The sequence below is a fragment of the Boleophthalmus pectinirostris genome, unplaced genomic scaffold, assembly GCF_026225935.1.
Source record: "Boleophthalmus pectinirostris isolate CB_2022bp ecotype Guang Dong unplaced genomic scaffold, ASM2622593v1 HiC_scaffold_21, whole genome shotgun sequence".
Lineage (NCBI taxonomy): Eukaryota > Metazoa > Chordata > Actinopteri > Gobiiformes > Gobiidae > Boleophthalmus > Boleophthalmus pectinirostris.
In genome coordinates, this window is record NW_026571175.1 from 7,907,180 (window position 1) to 7,931,936 (window position 24,757).

At 38.0% G+C, this 24,757-nt stretch overlaps 3 protein-coding genes across 4 annotated transcripts; 2 read left to right on the forward strand and 1 right to left on the reverse strand.

Annotated features, from left to right (window-relative positions):
• The first annotated feature begins 97 nt into the window (after positions 1-97).
• On the forward strand, positions 98-3,226 carry LOC110173298 (C3a anaphylatoxin chemotactic receptor-like). Its single transcript, XM_055157488.1, is given in 4 exon segments — positions 98-171; positions 1,206-1,357; positions 1,872-1,950; positions 1,953-3,226. Coding segments are annotated over 3 exon segments (939 nt in total). The 5' UTR covers positions 98-171; positions 1,206-1,207; the 3' UTR covers positions 2,663-3,226.
• A 1,308-nt stretch (positions 3,227-4,534) lies between these two features.
• Positions 4,535-6,115, forward strand: LOC110173299 (C3a anaphylatoxin chemotactic receptor-like). The gene is made up of 2 exons (XM_055157521.1): positions 4,535-4,684; positions 5,170-6,115. Exons 1-2 carry the CDS (start codon positions 4,535-4,537, stop codon positions 5,962-5,964), a joined length of 945 nt encoding a protein of 314 aa, XP_055013496.1. The 3' UTR covers positions 5,965-6,115.
• Positions 6,116-6,960: 845 nt separating this feature from the next.
• si:ch211-171h4.5 (myelin-associated glycoprotein) lies at positions 6,961-20,720 on the reverse strand. 2 transcript variants are annotated; one of them, XM_055157520.1, is made up of 12 exons: positions 20,666-20,720; positions 20,543-20,600; positions 19,300-19,478; positions 17,747-17,903; positions 15,388-15,545; positions 14,252-14,405; positions 13,123-13,259; positions 12,243-12,390; positions 10,187-10,286; positions 9,720-9,738; positions 9,530-9,607; positions 6,961-7,431 (listed from the first exon to the last, which is right to left on the reverse strand). In XM_055157520.1, the coding sequence occupies exons 2-12, from the start codon at positions 20,586-20,588 to the stop codon at positions 7,396-7,398; spliced, it is 1,212 nt and encodes a 403-aa protein (XP_055013495.1). In that variant the 5' UTR covers positions 20,589-20,600; positions 20,666-20,720; the 3' UTR covers positions 6,961-7,395. The 2 variants fall into 2 exon arrangements, with proteins under 2 accessions (XP_055013495.1, XP_020794965.2); XM_020939306.2 differs by lacking the exon at positions 20,666-20,720 and having other exon boundaries at positions 20,543-20,619.
• Between the last annotated feature and the right edge of the window lie 4,037 nt (positions 20,721-24,757).

Genomic DNA, 24,757 nt, shown 5'->3' on the forward strand with positions numbered 1-24,757 from the left:
CCTGTATGCCTTTTCCGTTTCATGAAAGACTCACTGTGCTGATATGAGCCCTAAAGATAAAGTGTGAATGTTCACATCCTGTGTCAGGCTGAGAGGCTCAGAACACTGGTGCGTCACAGAGGAGCACACACTGAAACCCATTTTTATGGAAACTCCATATCACAGAAACAGGTAAGAAGTGCTGCTCCATGTACATGCTTTATTTTGTATTAAATGTACGGACACAGTAAATACAATATGTTTTAGTCCTTCTTAAGCCTTCTCATATATTTTATCTACTTGTATCCATACAATTTATTGATGTCTATATTTAGATTTTAGATATTTCTATAAAAGTGCACTATGTAACATATTTTGTGGTAGTGGGCTTCTTGATGGTCTCCATGGTGATCTTATTGCCGAGGATGTTCAGCAGTATGGCACTAAAGAAGACATATTGTGCTTGTGTCTGTTAAATAGTTATAATCTATAACACCCTTGGATGATCATGATATAATTTAGACATTTGAAATTACAATATTGACCTAAAACAGTTTAATAAAAGAAACAAGCTCACTGACTTATGAGTCAGAAAACCACCTTCCCCAGTGGGAGCTGACTTCACCGTAAAAGTCATGACAACAAAGAGTTGGCAACTCCAATAAAGATGGATAGCGCCACATCACACTAGCAAGCAGCAGATTTAAAAATATATATTGATTTATTTGAACCAAAATGGCTGTGCAGTGCTGCCAAATCCTATGCATATCACTGACTGAGAAGATAAATGTTGTTGAATTGATTGGCAACATATTGCATTTTGAAACTTATTAAAGTGATTAAAGATTGCTCAAAAATACACACATTTTTCTAAATACAACTTTGAGAGTGTAAATGGAGAGAGAGAACAACTCTAACATGTTTAAAATGAGCATAATAGGTCTGCTTTAAACTGATCTATTGTGTATTTATTGGATTATACAAGTTCTTATTGATAAAGAACACCCTGAAAAATATGCATTCTTCCTATGAATAGGCTCGCCTCTCCACAGATGTGACATGTAAGTTGCCCTAGTAGCGTTACCTGCTTTTATCCATGGAGATCACCAGAAAAGTAACTTAGTGCACCTTTAATATGGTGGCATGTGAAGAGTAACCTTTCGATATAGAAACACATAATGGAATAAATATGTATTCTAATAATCTGCCCTTGTCTTTCTCTGTAGCCATGTTTGCTAACTCGTCTGTGGTAGGCAGTCGGCCCATGGACATGAATGCTGTCTCAGTGTGGGTGAGTGTGACCCTCCAGGTTGTCACTGTGGTCCTGGGGATCGGTGGAAACTCAGCAGTGATCTACATCGCTGCACTCCAAATCAAGGTGTGTAAACCAGCTGTGCAGTGTAGGGCATCTGGGTTATAGACAGGAACACAGCAGACTGTGTTAAAGGTGAACTATGTCACTTTTACCATGGAGGGTCTGCCACCTGTTTCTATGGAGATGCTTTTGCTTTGCCTGAAGTGTCCCACAGTATGACATCTGTCTTTATTGATACAGGCAGGTGACACTGCCTGGCCAAATCACAGGTAGGATCTGTGGAGAGGTGTCCTTGCTCATAGAAACACTGTATTTTAACACTGAAAAAAACACATTGAGTTTTAGCGATAGACAAGTTTAATTCCACACTGTGGAAAACTCCAGACCAAACAATAACATTTCCACGACACTTTCCACAGCTTAGAATAGTTTCATAGAACGGTGTCTTCATTTAGCTTCACCTATTTAAGGCACTGGTACAATTTAATGTCTACATAGTTTCAATGTGTGTGTGTTTTTTTTAGCTTTATTAGCGTGTTTGCTGGGATACATTTTGATGGATCTTTCTCTCTTCCAGACCAAAGTCACAAATGTGTGGCTGGTGAACCTGGCCATAGCAGACCTGATCTTCTGCTTCACCAGGACCATCATGATCATCTACAACTCAACTCCAGCCATTGGCCTTTTGGCTCCTTTGTCTGCAAATTCAACGGTTTCTTCAAATACACCAACATGTTCTGCTCGGTGTTCCTTCTGGCTGTGATCAGTCTGGACAGAGCTCTCTGTGTTCAGAGACCACTTTTTATCAAAACAAAACGCACTCTTTTTGTGGCCCGAGCAGTTGCTGTGTGTGTGTGGGCTCTCGCTATCATTCTCAGTATCCCTTATTTTATACATCGCCAAATGTACCTGGACACTAACAACAAAACTAAGTGCTCCCTTAACGACGAGAAGGGGACGAGTGCCAGATTCTACCTGTACTGGCTTCGGTTTATGTGTGGCTTCCTTTTGCCTTTTGTGGTCATTCTTGTGTGTTATATTCTGACCGGTTTAGGAATCAAACGTACACATATCCCCAGGAAATTGCGCTCCTTGAAGATCTTGGTGATTCTGGTCATCGCTTTCTTCCTGTGCTGGGCTCCGTACCACTGTCTCCAGCTTTTCAAAATGACTGACAGATATACGCAGGTCTTGAAGCCTTGGCAGCGCATCACCAGTGCCATAGGGTACTTCAACAGCTGTGTGAACCCAATACTGTATTACTGTTTGGGGGCGGAGCTGGGGGGACGATTTAGGCACTGTATGAACAACAACGGCCTGCATCATAGAGGAAGAAACCAGGCAAGGGAAATGGGCCTTTTCCAATAAAGACAAAAACTATCACTGACCCACATATATGAGGTCTTATGAAGTTTATGAGCAGCAATCAATGGACTTCAAAACACCACAAAGGACTAAGATTTTCATGTTTTGAGTTTTCTTGGTTTGAGGGTCTTTAAGCAGCAGCAGCTTATGCAGAAGCAGCACTCACAATCAAAACCTTTATTGTTGTTACCCGAAATTCAGTGTGCAGTGACAATACAGACAACAGACTATTTGAACATAACATTAAGGCACAGAGGACACTGCTGATTTAAGAAATCAACAAACAGCAACCAGATAGACAATATTCTTTGAGATCTCAGGGCTTTCTGTACAAGTGTTCACAGAAACTGATGTGTGCTTTTCAGTATTCTGCATCGACATCCAGGAATCATTTACAAAAGGACTGGAAACTAAAAGAACTGGTTTCCATAGGCCAGTTTAAATGAATGCTGAAACATTTGAAAATGAAATCTACGGTTTGTAACAAATTCTTGTGATTGTTTAAATGTATGATGATGTACAGCTTGATCTGTCGGGGCCAGGACTCCCTTGACTTTTCTGGTTAAATAAAGGACAAATAAATGAAAAAATAAATTAAAACTGCACCTGCCATAAGAGCTTAATTTTTTTTTTTATTGACAAATTTCAAATAAAGATCAACACTATATAGCTGTATGCCTTTTCCGTTTCATAAGAAAACCTCACTGTGCTGATATGAGCCCTAAAGATAAAATGTGAATGTTCACGTCCTGCGTCAGGCTGAGAAGCTCAGAACACTGGTGCGTCACAGAGAAGCACACACTGAAACCCATTTTTATGGAAACTCCATATCACAGAAACAGGTAAGAAGTGCTGCTCCATGTACATGCTTTATTTTGTATTAAATGTATGGACACAGTAAATACAATATGCTTTAGTCCTTCTTATATATTTTATCTACTTGTATCCATACAGTTTATTGATGTCTATATTTAGATTTTAGTTATTTCTATAAAGGTGCATTATGTAACGTGTGTGGCGGTGGGCATCTTAATGGTCTCCATGGTGATCTTATTGCCTAGGATGTTCAGGAGTATGGCACTAAAGAAGACATATTGTGCTTGTGTTTTTGGATGATCATATTATAATTTAGACATTTTATATTACAATATTGACCTAAAACAGTTTAATGAAAGAAACAAGCTCACTGACTTATGAGTCAGAAAACCACCTTGCCCATTGGGAGCTGACTTCACCATAAAAGTCATGACAACAAAGAGTTGGCAACTCCAATAAAGATGGATAGCTCCACATCACACTAGCAAGCAGCAGATTTAAAAATATATATTGATTTATTTGAACCAAAATGGCTGTGCAGTGCTGCCAAATCCTATGCATATCACTGACTGAGAAGATAAAATGTTGTTGAATTGATTGGCAACATATTGCATTTTGAAACTTATTAAAATGATTAAAGATTGCTCAAAAATACACACATTTTTCTAAATACAACTTTGATACTGTAAATGGAGAGAGAGAACAACTCTAACATGTTTAAAATGAGCATAATAGATCTGCTTTAAACTGATCTATTTTGTACTTATTGGATTATACGTGTTCTTATTGATAAAGAACACCCTGAAATATATGCATTGTTACTATGAACGACTCGCGTCTCCACAGATGTGACATGTAACTTACTTCTTTCCATGGAGACAGATAAGTATAATGCCTTACTGTGTGACATTTCTAACACAGCAATGACATCAGAACTCCAGAAAAGTAACTTAGTGCACCTTTAATATGGTGGCATGTGAAGAGTAACCTTTCGATATAGAAACACATTATGGAATAAATATGTATTCTAATAATCTGCCCTTGTCTTTCTCTGTAGCCATGTTTGGTAACTCGTCTGTGGTAGTCAGTCGACCCATGGACATGAATGCAGTCTCAGTGTGGGTGAGTGTGGCCCTCGAGGTTGTCACTGTGGTCTTGGGCATTTGCGGAAACTCAGCAGTGATCTACATCGCTGCACTCCAAATCAAGGTGTGTAAATCAGCTGTGCAGTGTAGGGCATCTGGGTTATTGACAGGAACACAGCAGACTGTGTTAAAGGTGAACTATGTCACTTTTACCATGGAGGGTCTGCCACCTGTTTCTATGGAGATGCTTTTGCTTTGCCTGAAGTGTCCCACAGTATGACATCTGTCTTTATTGATACAGGCAGGTGACACTGCCTGGCCAAATCACAGGTAGGATCTGTGGAGAGGTGTCCTTGCTCATAGAAACACTGTATTTTAGCACTGAATAAAACACATTGAGTTTTAGAGATAGATAAGTTTAATACCACACTGTGGAAAACTCCAGACTAAACAATAAGATTTCCACGACCATTTCCAGTTAGTTTGACAGAACACTGTCTTCAGTTAGCTTCACCTATCTAAGGCACTGGTACAATTTAATGTCTACATAGTTTCAATAGTTTAGCGTGTTTGCTGGGATACATTTTGATGGATCTTTCTCTTTTACAGACCAAAGTCACAAATGTGTGGCTGGTGAATCTGGCCATAGCAGACCTGATCTTCTGCTTCACCAGGCCCATCATGATCATCTACAAGCTCAACCCCAACCATTGGCCTTTTGGCTCCTTCCTCTGCAAATTCACCGGCTTCTTCAAATACACCAACATGTTCTGCTCGGTGTTCCTTTTGGCTGTGATCAGTCTGGACGGAGCTCTCTGTGTTCAGAGACCACTTTTCATCAAAACAAAACGCACTCTTTTTGTGGTCCGAGCAGTCGCTCTGTGTGTGTGGGCTCTCGCTATCATTCTCAGTATCCCTTATTTTATACATTATCAAATGTACCTGGACACTAACAACAAAACTAAGTGCAGTCTTAATGACGGGAAGGGGACGAGTGCCAAATTCTACCTGTACTTGCTTCGGTTTATGTGTGGTTTCCTGTTGCCTTTTGTGGTCATTCTTGTGTGTTATATTCTGACCGGTTTAGGAATCAAACGTACAAATACTAGAATGTCCAGGAAATTGCGCTCCTTGAAGATCTTGGTGATTCTGGTCATCGCTTTCTTCCTGTGCTGGGCTCCGTACCACTGTCTCCAGCTTTTCAAACTAGCAGACAGATATACACAGGTTTTGAAGCCTTGGCAGCGCATCACCAGTGCCATAGGGTACTTCAACAGCTGTGTGAACCCAATATTGTATTACTGTTTGGGGGCGGAGCTACGGGGACGATTTAGGCACCGTTTACAGAGAGTGTATAGCAGAGCAACAGCCGACATAGAAGAAGAAGCCTGTCAAGGGAAATGAATCTTTTTACAGTAAAGATGAGAGGAACAGTCTATGAGCAGGAGAATGCTGCTATGTGCTTCAAAACACCACAGGGAAATTCAAAGAGCTGTGGCAATACATGTAACAGACATTTAGACATGACACAGAGGATGCAACTAATTTAAGAGGTCCAATAAATAAAAAATACAAAATACATCTTAAAAGATTTTGTAGATTTAAAACAGGGGATGTGCAACAGTCAGACATTATTGACAGCATTTATTAAACAAGGAATAAAATACTCTTTAAATGTGTTGTTTGGAAGTCTAAACCTTTTCTTTGAGCATCACTTGGAGCTGGGACAGGGCTCATGTGAGTCTATAGAGTTTTTTTTTTTTCATAGCTGATGCCAATGCAGATTGTTTAGAATTCAGAGCAACTGATGATTGATAAGCTCTGGTGCTATTTTTTGGTTGATATGTAGGGCCATTTTTCTCAAACATGTTAGACAGCTGTGTAGTAATGTTTTGCGGTATTATCCCTTCGCACTAAAGTGTTCAGATAAAGCTTTATGTGTATTTTTTATACAGCAGGTCGACCAAAACAAAATATCGGCCCATGCTGAAAATTTAAGTCTGATACCAGATCTTGTATATAACTTTTGTATATACCGCTTGTCTACAACTGAGATATTTTTATTACTTATTTCTATTTATTTTGACTTTTACATATACATTTGTAAAATTATTTCTTATTTGACACCAGTCTTTTTGGGTTTTTTTGCTACTTATTTAAAATATATTGTAATGTAATGTAATATTTTACTCTTTGTTATTATAATGTAATGGGATTTGTGAGCTACTTTGTCTGAATAAGTTTCCTTCTGGTTCAATATATTTTGTCTAACTCTAAGTCTAAGTTTAAGATGTGCTTAAAAATGCAAATACCATCTATCTCCAGTGTATAGCGTTGCTCCTCCCATCACCCTGGGGCCCACCTCCTCACCACCCACCTTGCCCAATACAATGAGTCAAATTTTCCCAAAGAACAAATGGTGCTTTTTAAATTTTTTTCTGAAACCAGCTAAATAAATTGTGAGTAATCAATGGTTGTATGTCTGTGTGCTGAAATGGAGACTCAATGCTTAATGCTGTACCCACGGGTTTCAGAATGATGAGAAATTAGGAGTGTCGCTATAGTGATTACCAATTTAAGAGTGCTCAAAATGTTACACATAACAGGAAGCTGACACCCAACCAGGGGCACCACATATGAGCTTATCTATTTGTTTGGTTTCAAATGATCTGCAAATTCATTCCTTTTTAGGTCTTTGAGATGTGGTTTCTGAAAGAAGCTAAACGTACAAGTAATAAAATGATATGTCAAATTAAGTCAAATAGATTCGTATTATTCAGAGACTGTTTCTGTGTTTTGCTTGAAGCCTTTTCTCAGAGCTGCAGTTTGCACAATTCATTTTCGAGGAGTCTTCACTTTTGACTGGTGGACCTTAAACACAACACACACAGATCAGAAACTTGCACATAGTGTTGTTTTCATCTGATATAAATACACACTAAGAGTCAAAAGTCTGGACACAGTCTCTTGTTCAATGTTTTTTTTTTTTTTTTTTTTTTTTACACACGTTTTAGATACTGAACACATCAAATATATGAAGTAAGATTAAGAATAAAAAAGATTTATGTATTATTGCATTGTATTGCATGTTTATGTATTAAGAAAAATATATATTGTTATTACTTAAAGGTGCATGTATGCAATTCCATGTATGGCATTAAACCTGTTCATGTTCATGGAGGAGGATTATCGGTCAGCCTCAAAGAAATTCTGGCATTCTCACTTGAGGAGGGGGAAGCAGAACCTCTCCAGGACCCCAGTAGAGAGCTGTTGGCCTCTGCTGGGGATGTCGTTGGCCGGTGGAAGGAATGCTTTGAGGATCTCCTCAATCCCACCGTCATGTCTTCCAAGAAGGAAGCAGAGGCTGGGGACTCGAAGGCGGACTCATCCATCACCCAGCTGAGGTCACTGAAGTGGTTGGCAAGCTCCTCGGTGGCAAGGCTCCAGGGGAGGATGAGATCCATCTTGAGTATTTTAAATCTCTGTATGTTGTGGGGCTGTCTTGGCTGACATGTCTTTGCAACATCACGTGGGGGTTGGGGACAGTGCCTCCGCATTGGTAGACCGGGGTGGTGGTCCCTCTGTTTAAGAAGGGGAACCGGAGGTTGTATTGCAACTACAGGGGAATCACACTCCTCAGCCTCTCTGGTAAGGTCTATTCCAGGGTATTGGAGAGGAGAATCAGACCGATAGTCAAACTTCAGATCCAGGAGCAGTGCCGTTTTCCTCCTGGCTGTGGAACACTGGACCAGCTCTACATTCTCCACTGGGTGCTTGAGGGTTCATGGGAGTTTGCCCAACCAGTCCACATGTGCTTTGTGGATCTGGAGAAGGCATTTGAATGTGTCCCTTGTGGTGTCCTGTGGGGGTGCTCTGGGAGTATGGGGCTGGGGGCCCTTTTACTTTTGCTGTCCGGTCTCTGTATGACCGGAGCAGGAGCTGTGTTCCAGCAGAAAGTCAGATCTATTCCTGGTGCCTGCTGGACTCCATCAGGACTGCCCTTTGTCACTGTTCTGTTCATTGTCTCTATGGACAAAATATCTAGGGGCCGCAGGGGGTAAGGTTTGGGGACCACAGGATCTCATCTCTAAGAAATTAGTTTCCTTCATAGAGTGGCTGGGTGCTCCCTTAGAGATAGGGTGAGGAGCTCAGTCACACGGGACGAGCTTGGAGTAGAGCCGCTGCTCCTCTACATTGAGAGGAGCCAGCTGTGGTGGCTCAGGTATCTGTTCCGTATGCCTCCTGAACACCTTCCTGGAAAGGTGTTCAGGAGGCATCAGGTGTTATTCATGGAGACCAAACCAGACCAAGTTACAGGTCAGATCTGCGGAGAGGCGACCCCGCTCACAGTCAGAATGTTTTTCTAAGTATTTTTGAGCTATAAAACCACCTGTAATTGATTAAATGTAAGGAAGAACTGTTTAATGTCATACTGTGGAACATTCCAGGCAGAGTAATGGCATATCCATTGAAACAAGCAGGCGACCTTGTAACCACAAAGTTAGATAGTGCACCTTTAATGACTATGTTTTATCTCAAAAGAAAATTAAATTATGTGAACTGGACAAAAGATTTAGAGTGAAAATGTTTTGTCACTCATCCAAGCAGCTTTTTCAGTTCTGGTCAGACTGACATATTAATTACACTAAAACTAACACACCTATTTGTTTACAGTTCCATTCCATTCATATTTTAATTTATTATATTACACATAAATGACTCTCGTGAGCTTTTAACCATGTTAGAATGATGTTACCTCCTCAAAGACATACCTGGAGTTGTGTTTTGTTTCATTCAAACTTTATCTAGTTGAAAATGCCGAATTAAAAAACTAAATAACACAAATCCAGGTATGTTTTTGATGAGAAAACAACTTTATAACATAGATCAGAGAATAGCATAAAATGGGCTTTTAAAAATGTAATCGTGTGTCCAGACTTTTGACTGCTGTTGTATGAGGGAGCAGTACCTGGAGGTTGTCGTAGTCTGAGGACATGGTGCTGTTTTGTAGATCAGAGTAAACGTTCTCGTCTTTCTGCTCCACCTGCTGAAAGTTTGAATACAGGTTTGGACTAGACTTAGAAAACCTGAATACAAAAGTGTCCAAGAGCATTTTCAAACCAACAGAAATGTAAAGTGATGATAAATAAAGAGCTTACCTTCAGCCTCTTTGAAAGACTGTAAGAAAGTAAATTCAGATGGGTGTATTTTAAAAGTGACAAAAGTTCAAAAAGTTTGTTTGGGGGTCTGTCACCTGCTTGTTTCTATGGATATGTCATTGCCCTGGCTGGAATATTCCACAGTATGACATTAAACAGCTCTACCTTACATTTATTCAATTACAGGTGGTTTTATAGCTCAAAAATCCCTAGAAAAACAAGCATTCTGACTGTGAGCACTGTTGCCTCTCCGCAGATCTGAACTGTAACGTGGTCTGGTTTGGTCTCCATGAAGATAGAAAGTTGAAATACTAAACTGTGACACACTCCAGACAAAGCAACAACATCTCCATGGAGAAAAGTATTTGACAGACCCTCCAACAGAAAAGTTAAAGTTAAAGAAAAGTTTCAACACCAGCTCACACAAAGTTGTATTGCAGTAAAGTAGTAAAGAATATTTGCGTTACCTCCTGTACTTGTAGAAGAGCAGTGCCACCGAGAAGATGCACAGAGCAGTCAAGACTCCACACACAATGGACACCCAGAGTCCAATGCTGGTGAAGGCTCCTGAGGTCACAGAGGGACAGTTTAAGTTAAAGAGAGGTACTATCTATGTACATTTTTATCATCAGTGTCTCATGCTTGAAAAATGTTTTGCTTTTCCTTCAAGGGATGTTATAAACTCCCCAGGTATGGTATAAATGTATTGTACTATTCAATTAAATATGTGAAATACCTGGGTTTAGGATTGTCTCCACAGAGAACATGTTTCAAATCCTTCAGCTAAAAACATTGTAATTCTTCTATAAGGTAACATTATAGTTTAGGGCCTATATTACTTTATTTTTACCTGGTCCCTGAAGGGTTGACCAAGTTTTGTATTCACCCTGTGTTTCTGTGTGTCTGTGTATCTGTGTGTGTCTGTGTGTCTGTCCACCCGCGATAATTCCGCCGTTTATGGACCGATTGCCCGAATGCCTGATGCTACAAAAAAAGTTTGGTGATGATCCGAGGTCATTTGAGGTGACACAGGTCAATTGAAAGGTCACGCCATTATAAAGGATAGGCAATTTTGGCAATTTTGGCAATTTCTGAACCGTCTGTGGGCTAAAATATTCAACCAATCATCACACAAATTGGCACACATTTAACTGGGGTACACTGGATGTTACAGGTTGGTCAAGGTCACTTGAAGGTGAAGGTAACCAAAGGTCAAATATGCAGTTTTGGTCATAACTCTGCGAAGGATGGAGCTAGAGCAAAAGGAGTGGTCTCAAAATCTCAGAAAAATTATTATCTATGTATAATTCTACGCATTTGTATAGTAAACTATTAATAGTTTTTGAGATAATCACTAATTATAACAGTTCCTTTCTCTTTCAGTGTATGCCGTTAAGATTCTAATTGGAACAAAAATTATTTCCATTTCTTGTTCTGGTGATACACAACACACTGATCTACAGTCACAGAACTAACATACAAGAAACTCATGAAAAATTAAATTTTTCATTACACGCTAGTAAACACAGACATTGTCATGTGTGACCAATATCACACAAATGTTCATGGGCCTGTACAGATACACACATTGCATTGTGGATATAACGATCATGTAATATGAGCTGGGCTCCTCATAAGCTGCTTCCGTGGTGATGAACTGCCGCCACCGATGTCTCATGGGGGACCAGGATACTATCTCTGATTGCTCTTGTTTGATCTGTGTTATGATACTGTTTCCGCGTCTAAATCATACCTGGAGTTGTGTTTTATTTCATTCACACGTGCTTAAAAACACATACTTTGCATAATTAGACTGAGCTCCTCTCTCAAATGGAAAACACTCTGCACCACTTTGTAATGTCATGTAATAGAGAAAATTCTCCACTGCGTTTTTAATTTCCACAAATCTTTACTAGAATCATTTGGATAATTTCAGTCCAGGAATTGCCAATCTCTACTGAATTAAAGGGAAAAGGAAACTTGAAAACTATCGCTTCATGAGATCACAGGGTGGAGTATTTTGAGCTCTGAAGAAGTATGGAGAATAGTATGTATGTCTGAATGAAACAAAACACAACTTTAGATATGTTTCTGATGTAACAACAACATTAACATGGCTAAAAGCTCACAAGAATACATTTTACATAATATAGGAGCTTTAACATTGCATCATGGCAATACTGTTTCTCTAATTGTTCTCATACTGTGTATTTTATATAGATTCAGTCAAACAGTCAAATGTCTTATTCTTTTATCATATTATCATTATTATTAGTAGTAGTAGTAGTAGTAGTAGTAGTAGTAGTAGTATACTCAAAGCTTACCAGGACACTGAAAAACATTAAAAAGCTTTGCCAGGTGAGAGTAGCTCAATGTCGATGACGAGGTCCCACCCCCGTACAGTGTCCTGGTTTTGACAAACGTAATATGGTCTCCCTATAATATTCAAATCAGGACACAAATGGCTCCTCTTTCATGCCTGACATGTGACATCTTGTATGTAAACTCATGTACTTGTTTGACCTGTTTTTCCATTCAGCGCTATGACCTCCAGGAGCAGTGGTTTTGACCTCTGAGTTCCTCTCACACTCTGAGCCTGGCACTCATACAAGCCGCTGTGTGCCTGCTTCACAAGTAGAGGCAGTATCGGTCCTTCACCAACCTTCACCATCTGGAAACATCACACAAATACATCTACATTTGTCCAGCACAGTCTTAAATGTCTTTCAGACAATAATGTCCTTTATTGATTTTGCAAATTTTACAATCAGATGGTAGAGCTAACGCAGGTTTAGTCCTGGTTTATTTCTAGTTTGGCCTGCTTGGCTTTATGTAGATGTTATTGCTTGGGCTGAAATGTTCCACAGTATGGCAATAAAATTATCTGTCTCCATGGAGATAAGCAGGTGACACTACCATACCAAGTTACAGGTCAGATCTGAGGAGAGGTGACACATGCTCTTTTCTGATATAATGTTGTTTCTCCATCACAATATTTTTTTTTTTCAGTCACACATGTTTAAAACACAAACCCTACATATTTATATATATTCTTAAACTTAAAACACTCTGTTCCACCTTGTGATGTCATGTGGTAATACAAGAAGTGCTCCACTGTGTCTCTAACCTCCACTTTCATTAGAGTTTTTGAGTTTTGGAGATGTAGACAAAAGAATAATAATAATAAGGATTACTCAAACACTCCAGGTTTGTTTTTGAGGAGGTAACAACATTATGACTTAAACTTCACAAGAGTCCATTTTGAACCTTTGGCATTTATTTTTTCAACAAAAACACCTAGTTAAATACTTAGATAAATGCCATACTGTGGAAGATTACAGACAAAGCAATAACATTTCCATTGACAAGCAGGTGTCATAAATCAAAGATATGATGTCCGTACGTTTCCGTTGGTGTTGCTGAACCAAGTGTAGGCAGACACAGGGGGGTTGGCTTCGCTGGAGCAGCTGAAGAACACCACAGAACCTTCTGAGACTGGACCTGAGGCGTTCATATGTGCTGCAGTGTTCATGGGTCCATCTGAACAAAATACAAATAGTGAAACAACAAGGGTTTTCACCACTCAACGCAGTACAACCCTAGCCTGATTCTTCAGCCGGTTTCATTTTGTCTGACCTTGCTGCATTAGGATTCCTTCGCTCGACAGTAGGTGAGAACTTTTTTTATTTAACTAATCACTGCTGTTTGGTTGTGACAAATGTAATGTGGCAAATCCCATAGGAAGAAGGACAATAAGATCTTTCCTCTGAATAAAATTCACCAAACATTCTCTTTTTTTTTCGGTTTTAAGCCCTTGATCTCGGGACTCATTGCCAACACAGAATGTCTATCTTCATCTACATCCATCTCAGCTGCTTTGTTTACTGTTGTGCTCTACCACAAAAGGGACCGACACAGGCGCTTGAGTTTGACGTCATGGCTTCACAGCTCTTCTCTGATTGGCCGGTGCACGGTCTACAACTTCCGGGATTCTTGCAAACCATCTAGTGCAGGGGTCTCAAACTCAAATTATCTGGGGGCCACATTAGATAAAGTCTGAGTGAGGCTGGGCCGCATTGAGTATTCGATAAATAGCGGTTGCACGAAAAAAAAAAAAAAAACACTGAACGTGCACGTGTACTCGTATTAACAGATCCACTTACACTCGTTGCTTCACAACTGCTGTAAATTGAGTTTTGGAATATAAGGTGCGTTAATAATCTGTTGTTGTGAATCTGCATGGGCACTGATTGCAGCTTCATAAAAAAATCAAAAAATCCTTCCAAGGGCTGCAGTTGGCCCAAGGCCGCAAGTCTGAGACCCCTGATCTAGTGTATTCTAATTCCTGATCTAGTCACTGGAAAGAAATTAAATTGAGAGGAGGTACTAGTTGGTATATATATATATATATATAATAGCATAGGATCAACATTTCATTTTTTGTAAGTCTACATTTTCTGCTCTGTTTACCCCAATAATGGCCATTTTAATTCACAAAAACTGATCAAAGTTAATAATTCTCCTCTACTCACATAACACGTTGAGACCATGGGAGGTGGTGAATGCCTCGGTGCTGCCCCCTGCTGACAGAGGGTAGGACACGGAGCAGGTGACGGTCTGGTTGAGATGTTGAGCTGAGGCTGTGAAAGTCAGTGTGGACTCCAGCATCATCTGTCCATCTGAACTCTGATAGAAGACAATACAGTATTCTAATGATGAAGAAGGTGTGACAAAAATGTTTTTTCTGTTCTTTTTGCCTATTGTCACAGTTTTTAATACAAACTGAACTATTATTGTATTTTTAATTGTATATCATAAAGGTGTGTAAAGGTAATAGAGGTTCAGTTAAATGATCCTGTATTATGTCATATCATGTGTGATATAATGTGTTGAAATAGGGACAGTATTTCTTTTTTGTGTGTTTTGCCATGCAGACAATCAAGACCAAGTTATAAGTCAGATATCTGCAAAAAGGTGAGCCAGAAGAACTGAACCAGGATTATACCAAGAATAAAGCAGGACTGAACCAGGACTGAACCAGGTCTAAACAATGACTAAACTAGGCCTAAACCAGGACTGAACCAGGAGTAAACTAGGATTCAGTCAGGTCTAAACCAGGACTAAACCAGGCCTAATCCAGGCCTAAACCAGGACTAAACCAGCACTCAACCAGGACTAAAGCAAGACTAAACAAGGACTAACACAGGACTGAGGCAGGGCTAAAACAAGACTAAACCAGGACTAAAGCAACACTGAAGCAAGTCTGAATCAAGACAAACCAGAACTAAACCAGGACTGAACCAGGACTGAACCAAGCCTAAACCAGGACTAAAGCAGGACTGAAGCAAGACTAAACCAGGACTAAAGCAGGACTGAAGCAAGACTAAACCAGGACTAAAGCAGGACTCAAGTAGGACTGAACCAAGCCTAAACCAGGACTGAACCAGGACTGAACCAGTACTAAACCAGGACTGAACCAGGACTGAACCAGGACTAAACCAGGACTGAACCAGTACTAAACCAGGACTAAACCAGGACTGAACCAGGACTAAAGCAAGACTGAACTAGGTCTGAGGCAGGGCTTAAAACAAGACTAATTCAGTCATAAACCAGGACTGAACCAGGACTGAACAGGACTGAAGGTACAGCACTAATGATGTGCTTGTACCTTAAGTACTTGTGAGCTCTCCTTCTTGTTGCCCTCGGGGGCGGTCCATGTGAAGGAGGGGGGCAGCGAGGGGCAGGGCGCCAGGGCGGAGCACCGCAGGGTCACATGATCTCCCATGGTCATATGACTCACAGAGGTCAGCGAGGGCTTGGACACATCTGCACACAAACACATGGATCAGAGGTGTGTTTTGTGAAAGTTATAAGGGTGTAAGATTTTAGATCAGGGATGTCGATCAAAGGGGCCGGATCAGAAAACTCATGGCATATATATGCCAAAAATGGCCATAAGTTCAAATATTTGTGCAGAGAAACGCAAATCTATTACAGAAATGTTTTTTTTAATTGATGAACTCTTTCTTTTACAAAATATTATAATATTATAAACAACCTGAAACTTTAAGAAAAATGCAATTTCAACACAATGTTTTAACATTAACTTGTATGCAAAAAGTTAATGTTGTAAAAAATGTCAAAAATGTCCACTTTTCTCATTTTTGACATTTTTCTGATGAGGGTGTCACGGTCAACAGTCAAAGCAATCGTTCTTGAAGAGCGTTTGGAAAGAGACAAGTCTTCATCTGTGCTGCTCTGGTGGGAGGGGCCACGCACAGAGGCATTGGACACACTGCTATGCTAAGTACCACAGAAAATTAAAAATATTTTAATAGAAAATATAATTAAAATATTTTAGTAGAAAATCTGGCGAGGGCCAGATTAAAGGTCTTGGAGGGCCGGATCGGCTCCCGGGCCATATGTTTGACACCCCTGATTTAGAACTTTCCTGTCTTTACTTGAACTGGCATGTGGTGTGTTTATTTTTATTGTTGATTAACCTTGATTAGGAACAGATACAAATATAGACTAACAGTAATCTGATGCTAATATCGCAGTTTATCTAAAATCAATATGCTAATGTGCAACACTACAAATACAGTATATAGTCATAATTACTTTTCATTGGCTGATAATCAATGATTGTGTCAATTTAAATATTTCTATTAAAAATCTATGGCAAGGCCCACTAATTGAAGTAAAGCTGATGTGATCTATGGTCATGGTATGGTCATTTTTCTACAGTTTTCCATTCAAGTCAAAGCGCTTTACAACAAGGAACCACTACCCATTCACACACACATTCATCACCAGTGTACGCAGACACTGTGGGCAAGGTGGTTTAAGTGTCTTGCCCAAGGACACAACGGCAGCATTCATCTGTGGGAGCTGGAATCACACCAGTGTGGGTCAGTGGATCTGACCGCTAGTGATGTTCATGTAGAGCTGGATTCGAACCGCCAACCTTCAGATCAGTGGGCGAATGTTGTATTTTTATCTCACAGATGGGAAATGTTCTTCTGATAGTAGCTGTAGTACAGTAAGTAGTAGTGTTATCAAGATAATAAACATTCAAACTCAAATTCCATATTAAGGAATTGGCTCAGTGCTCAATACCAATTACAGTAATGAAGAAAAAATGAACATTTAGTAACAGAATGAAATTTCATACACAAAATAATAGTACTTACTTTTTACTTATGTTATGCTCAAATTATCTAATGTCGATATTAATTTTAGTCTCAATTAGTATCGGATTTTCAATACTTTTAACAACCCTGGTCAGTAGTATATAGCAGAGGTGGGACCAAGTCTTTGTTTTGCAAGTCCAAGTCGAGTCTCAAGTCACTGGCCCACAAGTTCAAGTCAAGTCCAAGTCGTTTCCTTTGAGCTTCAAGTCATTTCAAGTCTTTAAACCAAAAATAGCTTAGATTTTTGCTATGTATATGACTTTTAAGCTAAATTGTACTTAAAAAGTCATGCTATATTTCTATATGATATATTTATAAGAGTTGTAGAAATGCTAAATGTCTTGACAAGATCTTATCGATGAATCTTTACGTCAGAATAGAAAGAATTCAGATTTAAAAGTGCTAAATAACAGTTATTATATCGTGTAGTCTCCACTGAAATGGAAGGATCATGTTCTGTGTAGTTCCCTCTGTTTTACTGTATTGTAACTTCATTTACTATATTATACTGTATTGTACTGTGTATATTACTGTAGTACATTTGAGTATCACAGTATTTCAGTTCCATCCAAAGAAACAACTGGAAAAGTGAGAGGGACATGTTCCAGTTTTTTTTTTTTTTTTTTTTGTTTTGTTTGTTTGTTTTTTTAACAGAAGCATCAAGTTTTCTCAAGTCCCACTCCCAAGTCATTGAACTTCAAGTCCAAGTCAAGTCCCAAGTCTTAGTCCATTTTATCAAGTCTCAAGTCCCCAAAATAGTGACTTAAGTCTGACTTTAGTCGCCAGCTCTGGTATACAGTAACATATAAAGAACAGTGAGGATTTAATGAATACCTGATGCGACAGTGATCTGTACCCCTTGTGTAAAAGTGTATTTTAAATTGGAATTTGGACACTCCAGTCTGAAGAAGTAAAAGTTGTTTTGGTTCTTTGTGAAACGGCTGAAAAGCGTGGTGCAGTTTTTCTGTCTCAGGTCTCCCAGCACATTCACCTGGAACAAGAGAGAGAGAAAGAGATCACGTTCGCTTCTTCAGCTGAAAACTCCTCCATTTGGGGACAGCTCGACAGCCCCGCCCACTTCCAAATCTGCTCTGGCTTCCGAAGTAAAATCTCCATTCATTTTTCCCATAGAGTTTTAGAAAAAATCCCATATTACGCTATTTTCTGATTTACGTTATGTTGTTTACTCATCAGAAATGTACCTGGAGTTGTGTTTTGTTTCATTCACACATTTAACATACAAAAAGATTAGTTCATCTCGTAAACGGAAAACACACTGTTCCACCTTGTGATGTCATGAGGTAATACAGAAAGCTCCACTGTGTTTTAAAAAACTCCATGCACTTTCACTAGAATCATTTGGATCATTTCAGCCCCGGAACATTCAAACTCTGCAGAACTAAACGTAAAAGGTAGATGTTAACTTGAAACTTCATGACATCACAAGGTGGAGCAGAGCATTCTGAGCTTTGGAGATGTAGACAGACTAATAATAAAGGGTCACTCAAACATGTGTGAATGAAACAAAACACAACCCTAGGTATGTTTTTGATGAGGTAACAACATTCTAACATGACTTAAAGCTCACAAGAGACAATTTTGCGTAATATAGGACTTTTAAGAATTTAATTTGCTTTGCGGTAGTTAACCAACAAATAATATCCATGTTTTAAGTCCAAAAAGCACATTTAAAACACAAAACAGTTTTTAATAATTTTCGGTTTATAATGAGTCAGAAACAGACTTTAAGTAAAATTATAGGTCTTATAGGTCTTATGACAATATCTAGATAAGTTAAAATGACTTAAGGTAAGAGCATTTTACTTAATCTGAGTAGTTTCAACTTGAAAAATAAAATGATCTACCTGTGGAATAAGTGTCTTTTTGTTAATTCAAGCAACATTCTATTTTCTCAGTGTTGGGGAGAAACGGATTACATGTACCGACGTTATGTACAAATTATGAGTAACTGTATTCAGTTACAGTTACTGTTTCAATGAGTGGTAATTGGATTACAGTTACTTTGTTGAAATAAATGGATTACATGGCGATATTTTCCACTTTTCACATTTTGGGCAAAAACAGAACTAAACCAGGACTAAAAATTGCAAGATGCATTTTCATATTTTAAGTACAAAAAGTCTTGCTCCATTGGCAGATCATTTTACTTGTCATGTGAAATTTACTCCTGATAAAACTTTCTTAATTCAAGTCATCTTAACTTAAGCATTTTTTAAGCATCCAGGTATGTTTATGAGGAGTTAACAACATTCTAACATGTCTAAACACTCATTAGAGGTAATTTTGCATAATATAGAACCTTTAACAAAATAAAGATGTGATCATTTATTTGTATTAATCAAGTCATAACTATTATCAACACTTACGGTGTTAACATGCGTGCCGGATATTCCACCTTTCCTCCACACAGCGCCTCCAGAGCAGTTATTCAGTGCTGCAGTGTATGACACAGGGAGAGTAAAACTACAGGGCACAACCACACAAGAGCCTTCAACTCCCATGATCCTCAGCGGCACAGTCACATTCCAGTCCTGACCATTCACGCCTGGAATAAGAAGGCATTTGATTGGCTGTCACAAGATTCAAGTCCACAGGGGGGAAAAAAACAAACAAACATAATGTATTTTTGATGCTATTGCCTCTCTCAGCACTAATAACAGCAACAGCATAAAGTTCCATTTTGTCATTATTACACTTAAAAAACTGATGGATCCAAAAGAAGAATTACTTGGACACAATAGCTCAAAATTACAATATAGTAAAAGATCTTATAATAACAAAGAGCTAAATAAATGGCGCTAAACTCTTTGTGATAACTGAAGTAGCAGAAGGACTTGTGTCAAAAAATGGGTAACACTTTATAATAACTACACCTTACTTACTATGCCTTAATAAAGCATGAACAAAGACTTAATTAATAATGAACAAAGATTCACGCTTAGTAAATACTTAATAAAGCATAATTCGTCTTCACTTTAGAAAAGCTCTCAAAAAGACTTAACTAACAGATGACAGCTGCCTGAATTATCATTGCATTGTATTATAAGTAAATATTTTCTCTCTTAGTTTACTGATGATTAATAAATGCTCAAATGGTTAGTTCATGAGTAATTAAGAATGAAATAATTATGAGTAACTATTTACAGTACAGGGAAAATAAGTGCAAGTGCTAATTAAGGTAGTAATTAAGTAGTTACTAAGAGTGAATCATTATTAATTAAGTCTTTATTGCTTTATTAAGGCTAAATAAGGTGTAGTTATTATAAAGTGTTACCTAAAAATGTACAGATTATATGTACACGTAAAATAAAATAAAAGCAACGTATATATAGGCTATTTACAAGGTCATAACAGTATATCTGAAGTGTACAAAGACTGTCAGGTTAAAACAAATATTCTGTGTAAAACAACTTCCTATTCCCCCATACAGCATACTACTACTACTATTACTACGTTTGACTGAAACTGTACAATAAACACTAAATACTTTTATTCAATGGTTCAAATGTCCCCTTATGTAGGAGTGTTTTTGTTCTCACACATTTAGTCCTATTTACTTTAAAGATATATATGGAACAGTAGACGTTTGTGGGAAAACTACAGTCATACCTTGCATCAAAGCAGAGAGAAAAATCAGCTTCAGGCCAGCAGCCATCTTGAAGGAAGACTAAACAACAATGTCATTACTTTAAAAATATATATTAATTTCAGTGACTCGCTATGAGGACTTACCTAGATGCTGCAGTCGAGGTCACTGAAGAAAAAGAGGACCTACCTACGTAAAGGAAGTAAAGGATGTTGTAAAAGAATGGGAAAAAAGTCCGATTTCAAAAGAGCAGAATGAGAACTAAAAAACACATTTTCACAAAAGTACTAACACTAAAACAAGTCCCAAGCCACTATGTTCATGTCCACAAGTTGTAGCATATTCTAAACTACTGTATTGTTGAATATCAGTTTGGACTTATTTGAGAATTATACCTGCCTGGAACTGTCTTATTGTTTGAAAAGATCAGCGTATAGGTCAATTTAAAGCCATAATATGTAACTTTTTGACAAAGAATTCACTATATAAAGCCACGTCTTTTGTTTCTTTGTTTATTTCATTTCTATTTTGTTGTGTTCTTGCACTGAAAAATGAAAAACATGAATCCTTCCTGTGAGCGGGCTTGCATTTCCACAGATCTGATGCTTATTTGGCCTGGAGGAGGAAGGAGGGTCTCCTCCTGCTTGTTTCCATGGAAATGTTGTTCCTTTGTCTATAATCTCAGCATGGCATAAAATGTATCTAACACCATGGAGAATGTTCCGAAGAAAGGTTTTAATTTTCTGTTTCCATGCAGGTGTCCACTGTATTTTTAAGCAAGATGACTGTTGGCAAAATGGCTTTTCAACATATTTGTATAGTAATAAAACAAGTTCAACAGCTTAATCAGATTTAGATTCAGCAATCCTGGATTTTCTCTCTTGATTGTATAAGATTTATCTATTACTTAACACAGGTACTTCTGCTATTGCCATTTAACAGAGAAAAAGCCCTATGGTATTTGTCCACAAGAGGGCAGTAGTAGGCAGTTTCTCTTTGAAGGCTCGATTGTCAAGAAACGTCACCAGCATTTGAACCACTATTTGTGTACATCTCCTTTTCTCTCATTGTATATGTCTTTTTCTTAATTACTCCCTACAGGTTCACAGACCAACCGAGAAAAGTTCCATAATACGACTTTAAAGGTCTCATATTACACAAAACTGACTCTTGTGAGCTTTAATCCATGTCATAATGTTGTTACCTCATCAAAAACACACCTGGAGATGTGTTTTGTTTCGTTCACATGTTTGAGTAACCCTTTATTATTAATCAATACATCTCCAAAGCTCACAAATTCATATAATGTGAGACCTTTACCTAGTCACATTAAGGGCACGGAAGAGAGGGAACATGACCTATTTATGGTTTATGGTGACTAATATCCTTTCTATATTGAAGTTCAACTCTATTGTTTCCTATTATAAAGTATGAGTAACCCTAGATTATGATTTATAAGTGCACTTTTTTGCTTGAAATATTCCATGGTATGATATTTAAACTTCTGTCTTCCATGTATTCAGTCATAGTGCTTTTTATTACTCAAACAAACACACATTAGCAGGATTGCCTAGTCTCCACAGATCTGGAATTTACAAGCCAGATCTCCTTGTCTCCATAGCGATACAGTATATTAGGTTAATGTCCTAACATGGAACATTCCAGGCAATGCAAAACATCTCCGGAGTTAAATGCAGAAGTGGGTCATGCTCGGTTACATTTACTTGAGGAACTTTTTTACGGAAATTATATTTTTAAGACTACTTTTCTAGCAGCATACGTTTACTTCTACTTGAGTAATATTTTTTAATTGAAGTAACAGTACTCTTTCTTGAGTAAAAGTTGTGGTTCCTCTTCCCATTGTGAGTAAACATAAAGGTGACAAAAACTTTATGTTGACGATGAAATGATTTGAAGTTTTTTGTGTTTCTTGCACCATTCTTCAGATATAATGTATTTTTTTCTAATTTTTCTGTTTATCCTCTGTTATTTTGAAGTAACATTACTCAGTACTGTACATTTTTAGCTCCTCTAACCACCTCTAAGTATTACTTGGACCTCTTAAGAAGCTGTAGTTACAAAAGCAATAACAACAAAAACTTTAAAGGTCCATTTTGTAACTTTTCCGATGGAAGATCCGTCAAATCTGTGCTATTGCTTTGTCTGGAATGTTCCACAGTATGGCATTAAACCTGTCTATCTTCAAGGACACCAAACCAGACTAAGTTACAGTTCAGATCTGTGGAGAAGCGACCCCGCTCACAGTCAGAATGCATTTGTTTTTCTAGTTATTTTTGAGTTTTAAAACCACCTGTAATTGAAAAAATGTAAAGTAGAAGTTTAATGTTATACTGTGGAACATTCCAAGCAGAAGCAGAGCAATGACATCTCCATAGAAACAAGCAGGTGACAGACCTTCCACCAGAAAAGTTACACGATACACCTTTAGATACAAAATGCTGAGGCCAAAATTGTGAGCTGGATTGCTCAATGTATGTGTTATAAATTATCATGTCACACCTTGGAAATGACACCTCGTCCCACCCTTAAAAAATACCGAACTTCAATATGAATTACAGCTGTAATGATGAATGAAGTCATCTATGAATCATGCTAAACAATGATCATACAGCATTCTTCTCATGCTACAGAGACTGTGTGGTTTTCTTTTTGTGCTTCTGGGTTTATCTGATAGACAGAGCGTGCCTTCTGCTCTTGCTCTTGCTGTACGTTGGCAATAACACATAATGAAACTGACAGAGGAGATATCTCAGTCTAAATCATCTATACATTTGCTCATTTGGCTGTTCATTTGTTTATTTCAACTTACTGGCAGTGAAACATGTTGCACAAAATGAAAGTATTTCAGTCAAGACACGTACCATTTCTATTTTGAAGATCCTATATTACACTAAATGGATTCTAGTGAGCTTTAAGCAACGTTTGAATATTGTTACCTCCTCAAAAACATACCCAGAGTTGTGTTTTGTTTCATTCACATTTGAGTAATCCTTTATCATTAGTCTGTCTGCAGTTCCAAAGCTCAAAATGCTCTGTTCCAACTTGTGAAGCCATGAAGCGGTAGTTAACATCTCCTTCTAGGGTAGGTGTATGGAGTTTAAAAACACAGTGGAGCACTTCCTGTACTACTACATGACATCACAACTTGGAATGGAGTGCGTCAGCTTAAATATGCAGGGTTGGTGTGTTAAACGTGTGTGGACGAAACAAAAAACACAACTCCAGGTCTGTTTTGTATGTCTGAAATTATATTACACGGATCAGAAAATACCATAAAACACATCAACTTCCTCTTTTCATCTGTGGTTTGCGGTACTTTCAGAAGTATCATCTGGATACTGTCTGCCGTTTCAGCTGTTTTGAGGTCAAATACATAGTGCTGTTTTAAACTTGTACAGTAAAACCCTCTCTATAGTTTACGCTTAAGTGCCTGATTCATTGGCAAACATGAGTCCAGTGGTTTCATAGCAACACCTCCATGGTTTAATACTGTGCTCAAATAAACAACCAAGAAATGCAATATGTGAATCCTCATCCACCCATTCGAAGCCAAGAAACAATGTTAACAGTGTAATGCCCAGTAGTAATCAATGATCAGTGTTTTCGTTTATTACATTATTGATTCAGGCCACAGCTTATTTTTATTTTTATTTTTATTTTTATTTTATTATTTAATATTTTTATTTTATATTTATATTTTTATTTGTATTTTTTATTTTATATTTATATTTTTATTAATGCCTTATGGAAGTATTTTTGTGTTGAATGCCTTATAACCGTTGTTTCCCAAAGACTGGGTCACGATCCTCAGGTGGGTCGCAAGAGATTTTTTGGGGGGGTCACCTTGTCAGGATCTACATGTATGTCTGCAATATACAGTTCTGACACGCTGAAATGTTAAGACATGTTTTGTATAATTCCTTATCTTTTTGTAATTATTTTATTGACTATTTTGTTTCAGTATTGCTGGTTCAATTGAATGTTGAAAAGAAAATTAAATGTTCTATATTCAATGTCCAAATAGGCTTATGGATCCATTTTATTGCTGTTTCAATGACTGTTTTTCATTGTTTAAAACTTGAGTAATACTAATTGTTCAGAGAGACACAATCACTCTGTCGACAATAAAATATCCTCATTAATTTTTAATAATTTAGAAAAAAATTATTTTGTGATTTACGAATAATGTCTATGGACTTGGGTCGCGAAGGTTTGTG